Source organism: Furipterus horrens, unplaced genomic scaffold, assembly GCF_987537825.1.
Source record: "Furipterus horrens unplaced genomic scaffold, mFurHor1.1.pri manual_scaffold_4, whole genome shotgun sequence".
In the NCBI taxonomy this organism is placed as follows: domain Eukaryota; kingdom Metazoa; phylum Chordata; class Mammalia; order Chiroptera; family Furipteridae; genus Furipterus; species Furipterus horrens.
In genome coordinates, this window is record NW_028327174.1 from 186,454,943 (window position 1) to 186,472,835 (window position 17,893).

At 36.1% G+C, this 17,893-nt stretch overlaps 1 protein-coding gene across 3 annotated transcripts in view; it reads right to left on the bottom strand.

Annotated features, from left to right (window-relative positions):
• Positions 1-9,985: 9,985 nt before the first annotated feature.
• PTBP3 (polypyrimidine tract binding protein 3) overlaps positions 9,986-17,893 on the bottom strand; it is a 103,764-nt gene continuing 95,856 nt past the window's right edge. For all 3 annotated transcript variants that reach the window (XM_090274568.1, XM_090274567.1, XM_090274569.1), the window contains 3 exons: positions 17,077-17,293; positions 13,504-13,581; positions 9,986-13,352 (listed from right to left, as the gene is read on the bottom strand). In XM_090274568.1, coding sequence (XP_090130694.1) covers positions 13,220-13,352; positions 13,504-13,581; positions 17,077-17,293 — 428 coding nt within the window. In that variant the 3' untranslated portion in view covers positions 9,986-13,219. The remainder of the gene's footprint in view (positions 13,353-13,503; positions 13,582-17,076; positions 17,294-17,893) is intronic.

Here is a 17,893-nt window from a genome sequence, read left to right on the forward strand (position 1 = left end):
TTGTTTTTAGCCACGATGTTTAGATTATTATAAACCTTCTAAAGACCCCAACGCAGGAGCCATGAGATTTGTAAGTGAAGGAGAATAAAGAGGAGATTTGTAGCTGGAGGACAATAAAGAAGAGTTGAGAAAAACTGCTCTAAAGGAAAAAAGATTGTGCTGAGAATGAAGACACTGGTAAAGAGATAAAGAATCGCTGTCTGGGAAGAGAGGCTCTATTGTGCTAGCAACACCCTTCTTAATTCAAATTCCTGGCTTAGTTGGAGGGATAATTCGTTTTCTATATTTGGAGAGAGGACCTTCAAAGAGATAGTCAAAGTAAAATGAGGTCAGATGGATGGGCCCTAATCCAATATGATTGGGGTCCTTATAAAAAGTGATTAAGACACACACACACACACCCCAAGACCATGTGAGGATTCAGAAGGCACCTATCTGCAAATCAAGGGGAGAAGAAACCAAAGCTACCGACACCTTGATCTTGGACATCCAGCTTCCAGAACTTGGAGGAAATAAACTTCTGTTGTTTAACCATCCAGTTTGTGGTGCTTTGTTATGGCCGCTCTAGAAAACTAATACATTGTACAAGGGAATATTTAGCTTCTTTGGGGATGACAGTCGTCGTCGTCGGCAGCCGTCCGTCTCAAGAGACGATGGTGTAGCTTCTTAAGTGTCTATCTGCACCGCCGAGAATGGCTGTGCAGTCCGACTCGGGAGTGACACGGTATCTGTCTCCTCCCGTGTTGAATCGACATCTTACGATGACGCTGGAGTGTCCTCTCCAGTGAAGCTGAAGCTACAGAGCCTGGGCAGGGTGATATGGAGGGTCTGCTGTTGCCCATGCAGCAGACCCCCCCTCTCTTCGCAGCTGAAGGGTCCAAGGGAAAGACGGAGTCAATACAGCTTGGCTTCAGGTGCGCCGCAGGAGTTGCCGATGTTGACTACAACGTCAAACCGCCTTAGGGACTCCGGCTCCGGATTTTCTGTCGGGGTTTACTCCCCTAGCCTTTCCCCTGAAGAGGTATGCCGCAAGGCAGCGGAGGTTTTTTTGGAATCAGAGTTTTCCTTCTCTGATGTGCCCTGACTGGAAGATCGAACCAGCGACACTTAGCTCGCAGGCCGACGCTCAATCCACTGAGCCAAACCAGCCAGGGCTGGGGATGACAGTAGTATCTAGGAAATCTATGCTTTTGGGGGGCATTGTGGAAGAAGTTACGGCCACCCTCAAAATGAACAGGCCAGATGCAACAGTTCCAGTAAGGGTAGAGATCTCAAATGTATTTTCTAAAATACAGTTGTGCCATTGGAATTTGTCACCAAATTCCCACAGCCCTAAAGTAGAGTAGAAAGTAGGAGTTTTTGTAGGTTGAGACAGAGCCTCTATTTACTTCTGTAAGTACTCACTCAGCCTTCTGTGTGCTTCTCTGATCAGCTCGCAGCTTGGTTTAGGCGAGATGTTGGTCTATAATAACCAGTTTGCTGCCCACAGTCACCAGAAGCAACAGAATTTTTACTTCCAGGGTGGAGGACGGGGACTACCAAGGCAAAAAACTGGGCCTGGCTCCACCAGAAGCTCCTGCCAGCTGCAAGGAAATGGCAAATCTTTATTTATCCAATAGATGATGTGCTGCTCAGTATGCTGGTCTCTGCGTGAGTGCTTTTTAAAAAACATACAATTTTATTTTATTTTTAAAAAGACCTTATTTATTTTTTAGAGAGAGGGGAAGGGAGGAAGAGAAACATCAATGTGTGGATGCCTCTCACACACGCCCAACTGGGGACCTGGCTTGCAACCCAGACATGTGCCCTGACTGGGAATCAAACCAGCAACCCTTTGGTTCACAGGCCAGTGCTCAATTCACTGAGCTACACCAGCCAGGTCTGAGTGCTTTATTTCTCAAGGAAAGACTGCTACTTAGTGAACAGGGATAATCGTCAGAACACTGTGATCTCTAGTCTTTATGTCTTTGTGAGACCTTAGAGTAGATTAATCACAAGGTGTCGCAGACACCAACAGGTAATTCTATAGCTTTAAAAAACAGTAGAAGCATGATCTGAAAATACAAAGATAATATGCCTGTTATGGAAAATCTGGGGCTGATAGCCATTGTTCTTGGACCATATTGAGAGGTGTTTAAAAATAAGTTTGTAAAGCAGCACCATAATGCAAGAAAGGACATACCAGTGCTTTACACTTTTATTATGTTCCTTGACGGCATGGTGACAACTTTGACAACTGGGGCTCTCAAGCAAACATATTTGACTATCAAATCAGCCTACACTGAAGCACAGCAATAAGGTGTGGGGGTAAGAGAATCACTGGGACAGTCCTAAACCTAGTTTTGGTTTATTTTTAAGTTTTTATTCCTATCTAAATGAAGAGCTTTACTTTGCTCTCAAGCCCCTGTTTATTATTTTTGTTCTAAGGGATAGATATGCAGTGGAAATCTTAAGGCTAAACAAGGCAATCAAAGTGGATACCTATGATTAACATATCCTTTTGCAAAAGAACCACAAAATGAAATCAAAGATAGTATAAAAAATAAAACATTAACAAACTAAAATACAAACTTATTTGGGGGATCAAAATAAGTGAAAAGTATTTTGAAAATACTTCTGGCAAGATAACTGAAGAGAAAATAGCAATTAAGAAGTGACTATAATTACCAGTTAGGTAGAGATTTACAAATATCATTAACAACTTTTGACCAATCAGTCTGAAAACTACTGTATAAGATGAATGATCTTAATTCATTAGTAGTCTCCTGGGTAGAACGGGACAATGAGCAGGGTTACAGAAGATTAAACACAGTATGAATTGTATAAAGTAGGTGACAGCAACATCAAGTTACATTATACCAGTCCTTCTACTTTAACAAATGTCTGTAATTTTCCATATAAACACAGGTTTAAAAAAAAGGTAAACTAATTTTTGGAGGATAGAAAATAAAATAATTTTGAAAACAGGCAAATAAAGGGAAAGAATCAAGAATTTATCTTGTTTGTCCAATAGAGACTGTGCCTCAGAGTAACCAAATAAGTGGATGTGGAGAAGTTTCTCTTGTTATGTAAAAGTAATCCAAACAACACATGCAAAAGGAATAGAGGGAAGAAGGTAAGGAAAGAAGCAGCTCCCATTATCAGAAAACTTGAGGTGGGGAGGCATATTAAAGTAGTAATTATCATGGGGCATAAGCAGTGAAATCCAGACCGTTGGGAATTTTTATAGAGCAAAGAGCTCAGTTTCTTCAATAAAAAGTTGCAAGGGGGAAAAAAAGATGGAAAGACTTTAGAGACTTCATCAACAATTGCATTGTATAAATTTAAACATACAGACATTTGTAGATGAAATTATACGACTGGTATTTCAAAATAATACGACTGTTTCAAAATAATCTAGGGAGTGAGGAAGAATAGATAAAACAAGATTAGCCCCTAGCTGCAGTCGGGTATTGGGTACCTGGGGATTCACCACACTATACGAATTAGTATGTATTTAAGAATCTTAATGACAAGAAGTTTCACTAAGCCTTTTGTTTAAAGTTTCCTCTTGGAATGGCAGCTCTTTCTGGCTTTCCTGATGAAAATATATATGAGGTTAGACATCAAATAGCCCACCAGATCAGGCTTATAGCTGCAAAAACAAAACTATAGGTAGAGTTGACCCTTGAACAATGTGGGGGTTAGCTTTTGGCTCCCCCCCAAACTTTAACCACAGTCATCCCTTGCTATCTGGAGGGATTGGTTCCAGGACCCCTTGCAGATGCCAAAATCTGGGGATGCTCAAGTCCTTTATATAAATAAAATGGCATAGAACAATGCATAATGGGCCCTCCATATCCATGGATTCCTAGCCACCGATAAAAAACACCGTTTCCACCCTGTAGTTGTTTGAATCCTCAAATTCACACATAAATGGATTTGCACAGTTCAAACCTGTGTTGTTCAAGGGTCAACTGTATTAATGAAATCTTTTTAATTTATAGATTCAACACAATTCCTATCAAGATCCCAATGACATATTTCACAGAACTATAACAAACATTTCAAAAAGTTATATGGAACCACAAAAGGCCTGCATAACAACAGTGATCCTGAGGAAGAAGAAAAAGTTGGAAGGATCATGCTACCTAATATCAAACTATATTACAAGGCCACAGTAATCAAAACAGCCAGGTACTGGCATAAAAACAGACACATAGATCAACAGAACAGAATAGAGAGCCCAGAAATAAACCCGCACCTTTATAGTCAGTTAATATTCTACAGAGGAAGCAAGCACATGCAGTGGGCTAAAGATAGTTCATTCAGTAAATGGTGTTGGGAAAATTGGACAGATACATGCAGAAATTGTGTTGAATCTATGAATTACTTTGGGCCGTAAGGACTTTTAATGAGGTTAATTCTTCCTATCCATGAAGCACCATACCATTATGTGCTTCCACTTGTATCTTCTTCTTTCTTTAGTGTCTTATAATTTTCCATGCATAGGTCTTTTACATCCTTGGTTAGGTTTATTTCTAGGTATTTTATTCTTTTTGAAGCAGTCGTGAATGGGATAGTTATCTTAATTTCCTTGTTAATTCATTATTGGCATATAAAAAAATGCAACTGGCCCTGCTTGGTGTGGCTCAGTGGATTGCACACCATCCTGTGAACCAAAAGGTTTCTGGTTCAGTTTCCAGGCAGAGCACATGCCTGGGTTATAAGTCAGGTCTCCAGCTGGGGGTGTGCAAGAGGCAACTGATCGATGTTTCTCTCTCTCTTTTTCTCCCTCCTTTCCCCTCTAAAAATAACGATAAAATCTTTTAATAAAAATTTTTAAGTGCAACTGATTTCTGGATATTAATTTTGTACCCTGCTACAATGCTGAATTTACTTATCAGCTCTAGTAGTTTCTTGGTGGAATCTCTGGGGTTATCTATGTACAGTATCATGTCACCTGCGAATAAAGAATTTTACTTCCTCCTTTCCAATTTGTATGCCTTTTATTTCCTATTCTTGTCTGATTGCTGTGCCTAGGACTTTCAGCACTATGTAGTATAAGAGGTGAAAGCAGAAATCCCCGTCTTGTTTCCAATCTTAAGGGGAACACTTATAGTTTTTGCCCATTGAGTGTGATGCTGACAGTGGGTTTATCATATATGGCCTTTATTATGTTTAGGTATGTTCCTTCTATTCTCACTTTGCTGAGTTTTGATCATAAATGGGTGCTGAATTTTATCAAAAGCTTTTTCTACATCTATCGATATGATCCTGTGGTTTTTATCCTTAATTTTATGTGGTGAATCACATTTATTGATTTGCAAATGTACCAACCTTGCATTTCTGGAATATACCCCACTTTATAATGGTATGTAATCTTTTTGATGCATTGCTGTATTTGGTTTATTAATATTTTCTTGAGGACTTTAGCATCTATGTTCATCAGGGATAGTGGCCTACAATTTTCTTTCTTTGTAGTATTTTTATCCAGTTTTGGAATTAGGATCATGCTGGCCTTATAAAGTGAGTTTGGAAGGCTTCCCTCCTCTTGAATTTTATAAAGAAGTGTTCGTTCTTCTTGGAATATTTGGTAAAATTCACCTGTGAAGCTATCTGGTCCAGAGCTTTTGCTTGTTGAAAGAATCTGACATTTGTTTTCTGCAGGATCAAGGACTGAGCAGATAATTAATTTCATAACCTTGGGCTTAATCTGCGGGCAATTTATTCCAACAGAACCACTTAATTTTCCCATTACCCTGTCTATATCTAGAACATAGAAATAAAAGAAAATAGATATAAAAACTTTCATGAAAGAGTATCATTAACTTTTTCTGGTTAATTATACTTCATTTATATTAGCAAATGTGGGAGTTTTACATCCAAACTCAAGTTTATGAATGCAGTAATTCCAACAAATTGCTTAGAATTTTATCAGTTTGGCATAAATTGTTCTGATAGAAACACAGTAACAAATTTCCACCAGAAGTCGAAATAAGACAACAGAAAAAAATCACTGATGTAGAAACAATCACACAAATTGTAAACAGTGGATTTATCACTTCTAACTATTCCTAACCCAGAACCCCAGTTCAATGACCAACAAATGCTGAGCATTAAAAACCGGGCACGGCTTGTTTGATGGTGTTCTCTTGCTTATTCCTGCACTGTTCAAGTTATGGTGTATCTTAGAAGTGATCATTACTCTGACATAGCTTATTTCTGAGTGAAAAGTAGATAATTATTCAGTGGTATGTGCCCCTACATACTCATAACTAGTTGTATGACAGCTTTAAGTCAAATGTATTCTGACTAGAATTGCCTAGAGGCCTCATAATACATATTGGGGGCGTATCAAAGACAAGAGTTCAAGACTACTTAAATTATGGATTTAGGCTGAAATTTCCATTATATTACACAGTTGTAAAAGATAAGTCAACATATTAACTCTTAATAGGTTTCCCAGCACCTAGATCAATTGCTGGTACAATCGATACTTAGTGAACTGAATAATTTTTATTAAACAATATTATGGGCTGAATCGTGTTCCCCCAAAATTCTTGTTGGAGTCCTAAACCCCTGTATCTCAGAATGTGACTCTATTTGGGGACGGGGCCTTTAAAGAGGTAATCATGGCAAAACGAGGTCAGATGAATGGGCCATAATCCAATATGACTGGTATATCAATACCTTACAAGAAGACATTAGGACCCAGATACAGAGGAAAGGCCATGTGAAGGCACTGAGAGAAGACGGCCATCTATAAGCCAAGGAAAGAGGCCTCAGAAGAACTCAACCCTGCTGACACCTTGATTTTGGACTTCTAGTCTCTAGAACTGTTAGGAAAATAAATTCCCGTTATTTAAACTACCTAGTCTGGAACACTTTGTTATGTCAGTCCTAGCAAACTAAGACAAAGAGTAACTAGGTTTAGTTTCTCAAATTTACAACTTTAAAATTACATTTCTAATTTAAAATTTCAGAAGTAGGTAGGCATTTTTACCCTTCAGCAGAAACATCACCACTTATGCACTGTCTTTAAGTTGGTTTTGGTATGTACAAGCAACCCAATTTCATGTACAGAGAGACCTTCAAGATTATAACACTCACAGCAGTAGGCAGGAAAAACCACACCACCTGGGTGCAATGGAGAGTAGTGGACAATGTCAGGAAGACCTGGTTTCTAGTCCAGACTCTGCAATTAACTGATGTGTGGCCTTGGGCAAGTCACTTCCTTTTCTGTGTCATTTATATTTAAAAAGTGGTAACTGAATTAGGTGATGTCTTAGATCCATTTATGCTAAAAACTGCATGACTCTTAATGATGGTTGTAAGCACTCTGCTGTATAAATAAGCATTTCATGGTCAAGTTTATAAAACCTCAGTTGGTCATAGGGTTATTTTACCTTTCCCTGACAAAAATACCTTTTATTTATTTTTTTAAAATTGATCTAGTCACATTTATGGAGATTTTACAGGTGTTCCAGCAAAGATCAGTAGTGTTTACATAGTTTTCCAATCTGTTAAAAATAAATCCTCTCTTCCAAAAGATCCTAGAGTAAAAGATTAAAATTACTGTTTAGACTCCTACAATCCAATATTTCTTTAAAGACCCCGGAAATAAAACATTTATTTAAGGAAAAGCAATATAGAGGCAGCTGGTAACTGTATTACCCTTTAATTAAAAAGGTCACAAACTCGGTTTGAGATCACACCTCCTACCTCAAAATTTATGGATACTAATCCCACAGGGAAGCCAAAAACTGAATCAGACTAGAAAAAGTGTTCCAACCGTTGTTTGGCATTTCACATATATCAAATGTGTATGTGTGTGTGTGTGTGTGAGAGAGAGACAGAGACAGAGAGACAGAGAGAGAGAGAAAGAGAGAGAACTCAAGCAAGTACACCGTGTACTTGTACTAAAGGAGGAGTGCCACAGAAAAAATTGCATTACAGGACAAATAGAAAAGCAGTTTGCTCATCAAAATGAGAATTGTTCCTTAATTTAAAAAGAAGTGGTTAGTAGACTTAGGGTTTTTCCAGTTTTTAGTGTTGTATAAATACGTGCTTGTTATTCTCTTAACTATAAAACAAGTTTAGATGGATGGCTATGAAAAATAAAAGAAAATATGACATCATTAGATTACAGGTAAGACAAGGGGAAACCCAGAGTACAGACAAGAACACAGAAAAACTTTAGGAGCGTACAGATGTCATGACATTTATTAAAAGGCATGCTACAATGCTATACTTGTTAGGAAAAGAGATTAAAGATATCAAGTAATAGTCAGCAAATATACAAACTGAACGAAAATGGAATATACTGTAGTGTACAGAAGATTGAATTAACCATGCACTACGCATTTAGAAAATATGTTTTTTTAATATTTTGTCTTCTCTTTGCATTTATAACAATTCACTCCAACAATCACAGAATCCTTCTTCCCCCCAATGTCACAAACTGTGTTACAAATGAAGCTTGTACTGCTGCTTATCAAAATATACAAGGCAATCGATGTTTTATATAAAACCACTTTATATGTTAACTTGTTCCCAAAACCCCCCCTTTTCTCTTTTGGCCTCGTTTAAAAAAATGTTGTTACAAATATTTACAGCATCTTCTGTTAGATGGACATTCTTATAAACTGAAAAAGGGAATCTTATGAACAGACCATGTAAAACACAAGACAATGTCAGAGGCTCCTAGCTGTGCTATTTTTCCTTAAATACAGTACTGAAAATGTCCATTAAATCCATGTCATTCTAATCCATTCTGTTCACATTTAAACTCCCGTTTTCTCTAAGTAGTCTATTCACCAGTAGGATATAGAAAGTAAAGGCCGCTTTGCACTGGGTCTTCTTTCAGAAAGGAGCTTGAGAAAAATTGCTTAATAGAAGTTAAAATCAGAAGTCAGTCTTTGGTCAGAGCAGTGAGGTGACATTTTGATGCAAAACTTTGCTTGGTCAGCAATCTTTATAATTAGTACTTTCTGGATGTGGGATGAATTTTTAAATATCTGGGTTAATAATGGTAAGGGGGGGAAAAGGCCAGAGTATGACATCAAAAATAGCTATTTAAATATCTGTTATTACAACTATTATATAGATTCAAGAATTGAAAATAACACAGGAACAAAAATCTGTTTACAGTGCTGAATTAAGCCTGCCATAAGCAGCTTTTGATTATGACTATTATCACCAAGGTCATTGGACCAGACAAATATCCCTGTTCTCTGGAACATATGCCTCAGGTTACAAAAACTAAGATGATGACCACAAAGACCTAGAGCAGCTCTGTCCTTGGACCTGCACAATGCTATATAATGAATATTAGGCAATAAAGGCAAAAGTGTGACTGAGACTTCATTCACTCAGTTACAATTCTTTGCTTGTATGAATAGTCTGTGGGACAACATTCTTTTAAAACTACATAGTACATATTTCCTGAAAACCAGAACACTGATACTACCTTAGTCTTGAATAGGAAGAATAGGTCAATTAAGACTATTGAAGAAGGCACATAAACTTTGGTCCCGTTTAGTTTTTCTTCCTCTATAAAACCCCTGAAACTAGGACTTTAGTAATTTTCTACTTTTTTAAACAATTCAAAACTGTTAGAATTTGCTCTGAAAAAAGACTGCAAATAGTCTTGTAGATAACAACACAGCTCTTTTAAAAGAATGCTGAGTTATATTTTCTTTTAAGGAAAAGTTTTGTGCAATCTGAATTGTATTTCCTTTAGCACAATAGTAGAATATTTAAAGTCTGGCAGTTTTATTCTTGTTAACAGATCAAGACAAAGGAAAGGCTAAGAAAAATGCTTTTATGTATAGTCATGCTGTCTTTTTGGTTTTAAAAATAGCAGTACACATTAGGTTTTCTAAGAAATAGGCTAATAGTTTGGCAAACTTTGGGTTTTTAAGTGACTCATTGGGGTGGGGGGCACACACTTTTAAGCTTGTCATCTTTTGTACAAAAGATATTTAGTGGAACAGAAGGGAAATTCAAGAAAACATATTTAATGTACATAAAAACTTTGCTGCCTAAGGACATGGAAGCTTCGGAAAGTTTACATGAAACTGAGCAGAGGCGTTCATGAGCATTACTTCTAACCAACTGATGCACAGCCTATGGTTACTATTGTAGACAGAGACAAAGGAGGCATTGCCCTGCTCCCATAAATTAGCCAGGCAGAAAGAAATATGTCTCTAAAAACTGTGAGATCTGCATCTTTCAAAAACAAGGAAAAAAAAATCAGAAACATTGCTCTACAAATAAATGATCACAATATTTAGTTTTAAAGAATTAAACAGCATTCTGTAGGAACTATTAAGTAGAACTTGGATACTCTTCAGTTATCAATTAAGATAGTGGGTCATTTTTCTATTTGTATCTCACACAAAACACATTTTACTGCTCTGCAAGTTATTTAAATCTAAAAAAGACTTTTTGGCATAAACTGCTACTGTTAAAACATGTACTGCTATTTTTTTAAAGTCCTGAATACATATACTTTGTGTAAAAGTGAAGACACTTCCAAAAGTGATACGACAATACTCCTTAAAATAAAGTAAGCAAGCTTTAAAAAGATTATACTATGTCAGCTCAACAGCCAAAACATGGCTTAGAAGATATCTAATAAACGCATGCCAAAAACAAGTACAAAGATCTAATTTTTCCACTACCCTGATATTTTAAAATCTTTTTTTTTTACAGAAACTATGCCAACACAAATACTGTAGACTTCTAGAATTCAAACAACAAATAGCCCAGTAGGGACAACATTTATGTGCTACAGCTAATTTTAGACACAAATTGATGGTTTCAAACACACTCTTTTAAATAAGAATACTTCACTTTTCCAAATCTTAACTTGATTTTCTTTGTCAATAAATTAAAAGGTATGTAATGTGTATATGTATGTACAACATCAGAAGAGTGTATGTGTATATATATATACATACTTACCTATACACACATACACAAATCCCTGAAAAGGATTCAAATGTTCTCTCTCAGATTTAAAGGCCATGCCCTATTTCAAAATTACATTCAACACCATTGTGATCTCCCCTCTGCTACACTTTTGCTATGCTTACACATTGAATGTTATGAGAATCATGACTTTAAATTACACAGTAATTCTTAACTCAAAGCAAATGAACTAATCCAATTTAACATGCCACTGAAAATTTTAAGTGCCTATATGAAAGGAAAAAAGAAGCAAACTTTGGGAGATTTCTCAAAGAAGTTTTCCCCTCCCCCCCTTACTCAGTGTTTCACTAAAAATATATCTTATAAATGAGAACTTAAAAACTTGTTAAATGATTATACCTATCTATTCAGCCAATGCTATACTGATCAACCCAAAAGCTCTCAATTTAGTGTCCTCCTTCCTATTCTACCAACCTACTGTTGCTCAGTGTGTAGCATGAATTCTGCTTTTAAACAACCTATAGTATCTCTGTCATCTCTGATATTTTGTAAAATTTCTTTTGCAGAAACTTTCCTGTGTTCAAATTAATGGCTGGAATATAGCACAGAGATTGAGATATTCATTTTAAAGGTGAGATGAGCCACTCTGAGAATCAGAAAAGTGTAAAAGTGGTGGACAAAAATGTCCATTTTGACAATTCCTGCTTTTCAAAAACCTGATCAAGCACTGAAGGAGTAATTAACAAAAGCAAAGTTTCTCATTAAGAAGAAACAATTTTACACTATACAATTACTGAAGCAACAATTAAAATGTACTCTTACATCAACCAAAAAGAAAACAGGACAGAGAATGAGAAAGAACCCTCTCTGTCGTACTCCATATATGTGGGCACTCAGTAATAAAGTTACGTTAACAAAGAGAAGCAAGTTCTTGCTTGAGTACTGAGAAAAACCAAGTAATCCTGAGACAAAATATGATGAATGATAAAGATTAGACAAGATCCAGAAACTGACATTGCCTTTCATAGGTCCAAATCGGTATGCCATACCGGCAGTGACTGCTATTGGTCACGGTGTGAAGAGGCCTACGGGTGTGCACTGAGTTATTTTCCAAACCATTTACCCTTCCCCACCCCATCTCTGCACCAAAGCACCATAAATTTGAATTAAAACTATTACTTATTGAAAACCACTTAAAATAGCAACGAAAGAAAACCCTTTAAAATCCTTACCAAAACAGGGGAAAAAAAAAAAGACACTCACCAAGCCCACAATATAGCTTTCCAGATACTTAGATAAAACTCTAACCTATTGTATCATAAGCACATAATAAGGCACATAATAAGAAATTAAGTAATACACAGTAATTCTGAATAAGTATTACAGATTATAGTGGTACAAAAAACCCTTGAGATAAATTTATTTCTAAAAGAAGACCTTACCAAAAATAACTTCTAAAAATCTGTCAAACCATATGATAGACCTGAATTATTTTCCTTAAGACTGTAAACTTTTTTCTGAAAACAATTATAAAAAAGTAGTTTATAAGTAGAACTATTTTCAAAATTTTCTAAGATCATATTACTCAGCAAATGTGTTATTTTGAAATTTAAAACATGATTTTTCCTAATAAAATTATTAATTATTCTGACACCTTAATGATCCCGGCTGAAATTTCCTTGGGGACAGCTGAGACACTTCATTTCTCCAAACAATCTTAAAAAGTTAAAAGATATGCAATATTCAAAGGAGTGTCTTACAGTGAAACAAACCATTGAAAGAAAATACGGAAGTTTATAAATCTTCCAATACAACCCAATTTATGTATGACTATCACTATATGTGAAATAATTTATAAGTGAACCTAATTCTGAATCATAAAGTTAAAAACTTGGTTGTAAGAAACTGATATTACTTAAATGAAGTAATTTTAAAAAGTTGGTATGCTTAAATTTTTTTGAAGTACAAAGGAATTTAGAAATGTATATGGCTGATCTGGACCCAAACTAAAAGAGAGTCTGTCCTCTTGAAATCCAAGTTAATATGGGGAATAAAATTACTGAAAAATGTCTTTTTTTCCTGAAGATCATATTCATAGAAACTATGGTATAAAGGAAAAACACACTTTTGATCACATATTAGCGGGGGGTGGGAGGAGATCATCCCTTAATATACTTAAATAGCAAACTCAGAAAAAATCATTTGTGTAAAAGAGGCAGAATTGGTCTAGAGCTGCTTCAGTCTATGTCTGAACATTTTACTGAAATTATGGTCCAGTCTTAGGAGAAAAATTCACAAAAAGTCAAATTGTAGATTTTGAGAAGGAAACTCTGAGGTGGTGATTTTCTCCAAGGTCATGGTTATGAAGCTCAATGAGGGCCTGGATCGCTTCTTCTACAGATCCCAGCTGAATAAGGGCCATTTTGCGATCCTTCCTGAAAATGGGATAAGAAATATAAAAAGTGTATAGAATTAATTTTGCCTATAAACCTTCTCCCCAACCCTAGAAGACTTCCATCGAACTACCTTAAAATTTGCATACCACATTAAACAAGGGTAATTTACTTCTTAAAAGGAAGGACTTACTGAAAGAATTTAAAAGCCTTCACTGTACATCCAGCTTCAGTGAAAAGGTTCTTCAGATCATCCATAGTAACAGAAGGTCTGTGAAAACATCAGAGAGTCAACCAACTATCTTAGCCCTAATTCTCAAACGAAGCCGAGAATAAAGCCATCAATGAAGACATGACGTGGAACTATCCTGAAAAATGTTTGAGGTTGACACATACATGTCCTCAAACAAATTTGTTAAATCTTCTGCAAAAGATGTGAACTGAACAGGTACATAAAGAGCAAGAAAACCTTTCTATACGGAGGTGGGCAAATGTAGGTTTATAGTTGTTAGTACATAAAAGTTTATTACTGTATTAATATTTATTAATTATTGTATTATTTATCTGCATTACAACTGTAAACATACTTTTGCCCACCCCTGTATTTATTCTTTCAAAGGGATCAGTACCCATAACACTGGATTCAGTAATTAACTTTATTACTTCCAAAACTATTTCCCTAGTTCTGACTTGTTCACTATACTCCAGAGTTCTACACTTTAAACTGCTTTCAGAGTAATTATGAATATATGTATGTGGCAGTCAGGCTCTGAGAAGGCCCCCAATTATTCTTGCTTCAATTCACACCCTTGAATACACACTTGCCATACTGAATAGAGATGCACTGTGCAACCTTTAAGGGTATTATGAAATGACACATGATTTCTGAGGCTGACACTGTAGTTCCCACTTTACAGTCTCTTGAATCATTAGCTTTGGAGGAAACCAGCTGCTGTATCATGAGGACACATAAACAGCCATATGAAGAGATTCTTGTGACAAGTCAGGGCCTCCCTGTCAATAACTAGGCACATGAATGAGCCACTTTGGAAGTGGCCCCAGTTAAATCTTCAGATGCAACCTTATGAGAGATTCTCGGCCAAAATCACCCAGCTAAGCAACTTCTGGATTCTTGACTCACAGTTACAGTACGAGATAATGAACGCTTACTACTGTGTTAAGTTTGGGGGTGATCTGTTATGCTGCAGTAGAAAATAAATACACTGGTCTATCACATGAGAGTCAACTAACCAAAAGCAGGCTCCTCATCTGACAACTGCCAGCAAGGTCAGTATAGCAGAAAAATAATTAGCTCTGCAGGGGGACAGATCTGCATTCACAGTCTATTTCTCATTCATGTGTTACGGCACTTTGAGTAAGTTACTTAACCTGAGCCTCTCGGTTTCATTGATAAACTGAAACTCACTTCACCTCAAAGGTTATTATGGATAAATTGAAAGAGACAAAAAGCAGAATACAGTAGCCCCCTTACAGTTTTCCTTTCTACAGTTTCAGCTACCTGCAGTTTGAAAACATTAAATGGAAAATTCAAAATAAACAATTCACGAATTTTAAACCTGGTGCTGTTTTGAGTAGTGTGAGGAAATCTCCTGCCATCCTGCCCAATCGCACCTAAGACAAATTATCCCTTTGTCCAGTGACGCCACACTGTATATGCTACATGCCTGTGAGTCACTGGAAACCTTCTCAGGGTTCGGATCACCCCTTGTGGTGGTATTCCAGTGCTTCCGTTGAAGTCACCCTTATTTTACATATTAATGGCCCCAAAGTGCAAAAGTAGTAATGCTGGCAACTCAGATATGCCAAAGAGAAGCCATCAAGTGCTTCCTTTAAAAAGTGAAAAGAAGAAAGTTCTTAATAAGAGAGACCACATTTATGTAACTTTTATTATAGTATTTTGTTGTAATTATACTATTTCACTGTTAATCTCTTACTGCACCTAATTTATAAATTAAACTTTATTATAGGTATTTTGTATGTATAGGGTCTTGAAACACATTTCCTGTAAATGAGGGGGAAAATACTGGAGTGGTTACCAGGGACTAGAGAGTGGAAGGAAATGTGGTTATTGTTTAATGGGCATAAAGGTTCAGTTTGGGACCATGACAAAGACCTACAGCTGAATAAAGGTGATGCTTACATAATATAAATGTACTTAATGTAAATGTACACTAAACTGCACACTCAAAAATGATTTAAATGTAAATTTTATGCTATGTATATTTTATTGTAATTTAAAAAAAGTTTAATATGGAGATTAAATGAGGTAACACACATCAACCACTACCATAGTGCCCAGAATTTGATAAACAGTTCAGAAAATATTAATGTCCTTTCCCTCTGCTACTCACATGTCCTATGTATGTTGCAATTTGAGACAAGCTCCTAGATAATGTATTGTATTTAAGGAGGTAACAATGACAGGAGCCTCAGTATCTAAATATGTTGCCCCTCTACGGGACTCAGTCGTGATGAGCTGTTCAAATTTCTAGATCAACATAATCCAGATTTTTTTTTCTTAAGTGGCTCCTCCAACTTCCTAGCTGGCATGAGGTTTAAGCCATTGCCCAATTCAGATTTAAGGTTTCCCCAAGTAACCTAACTGGGAGCCCAAGTCATCAACAGTTCTGAATAATTATTTTCTATGCCTGTTCATCTCCTAGTCTCAGTCTCAACACATTCCAAAACTTTACCAAACTTTACCATTCTCCGTTCCCTCAATCTTTAAATTTCCACACACACCACAGCACACCACAGCTTTTTACCCACCCTTTCCAAAGCTTATCCCTATTCACGTATTAGATTAAGTGATAAAAAATTGCCATCTTTGTTGGCTAAGGATTTCAACAATTAGAACAGTGTTTGCCAGATGTTTTCTATAAAGGGCCACACAGTAAATACCTTAGGTTTTGATGACCAAATAATTTGTTGTAACTCTTCAGCTTTGCTGTTGTAGTTCAAAAGCAGCCATAGATAATATATAAATGAATGAGAGTGGTTGTGTTCCATGAAACTTTATTTATGGAATGTGACAGTTGAATTTTATGTAATTTTCTCAAATCACAGAATATTTTCCTTTTGCTTTCCCCCAACCATCTGAAAATGTAAAAAGTCTTAGCTAGCTCGTGGGCCACACCAGCACAGATGGTTGGGCCCATGGGCTGCAGTCTTATTGATCCTAGACCTAGAAGACGACCAAAGAACAAGTCTGCTACAACGCTGGTTAACACAGTGGTCACCAAAACAGTAAGTTTTAGCGATTAAGTAATTAATATGTTAATTATAATTAACAATTATATATGGCTTTGTAGCTTATAGATAACAAAGAATTCTTCTTTGAACAAAGTCTTAAATATATAAATTATTTGATTTTGCTACATTAGTTACTTAAGTCTTTACTTCTATACAAAGGGATGAACAAATATGTACCAATGCAATATTTCTACATGAACTTATTTTTATGTCCTTTTATAACCAACAGGTAACTAGCTCATAATTTTCTACTTGGAAAGAAATATTTAAAACACTGCTATCTTTCACCTTTGCCGTGTAGACTGAAGATATAACCTTCTTAAGACATAATGGCAAATGAATCATCGCCCAAGGAATTAGTTGACAGGACACTTGCTACATTAGAATAATTTCAGAGTTTTTACCTCTCTTAAAACATATGCTGTTTAAATTATAATTATTAGTCAACATATTATTAACCTTCTAAGTGAATAATAACTAATTAGGTACATACGGGATGTTGGAAAGATGTAGAGTGGCTGATGGTGGAAAAATATTCTGGAAGTTTTTAGAGCCAGGCTTTTTGAAGCGATGCAAAGGACTATTACTAAAATCCTTAGTCAGGCCTTGGTCCTCTTGTCCCTCTCGAGGAAGTTGGACTGACTGATGTTTGGACAGTGTAGCACGAAGCACTTTTCCATAAAGTCTCTGACCGCTCAGGTGGTTCATTGCTGGTGCATAGGAAGAAAATAAGAATAGTTTGGTATTAACATAGCATCTCTCTAAAATTTGTCTAAATTATCAAAAATTCTTTTTATTTAGTCATTTAAAATTCTATGGTCAGTTTGAGGTAAAAATGGTTATAAATTTTAAAACTCTTACATATACAAAATGTACTAACGATTTAATTTTACTATAAGGAAAGAAAAGCAGTCAAACTAAAAACAACTATCTTCTTAGCACAATGCTAGGATTTCCAGAGTCCCTGAAACATAGCAACAGCTCAGGAAATGGTTACTGAATAAATCAGTTTAATCTCAAGCAAAGTATCTTTTGTAAAAATTCTGGGTGATAATAGTCACTGTAACAATGAACAGTGAGACCACAGAATGACACTTTGGTGTACCATCATTATGAAGTTTGCCTAAACTTTTATGCCATGTAACAGTTCTAGAAAACTTAATTTAGAACAAATACAATCAAATAGAATAAAATTAAACAAAGTGATGTTTAGTAGTTTAAACTTAACAGAAAAACCCTAGAGTCAAAGCTCTAAATAGCAATATGTTCAAGTAGATAAATGAACTTCAAAGAGTAATAAATATTTTTAA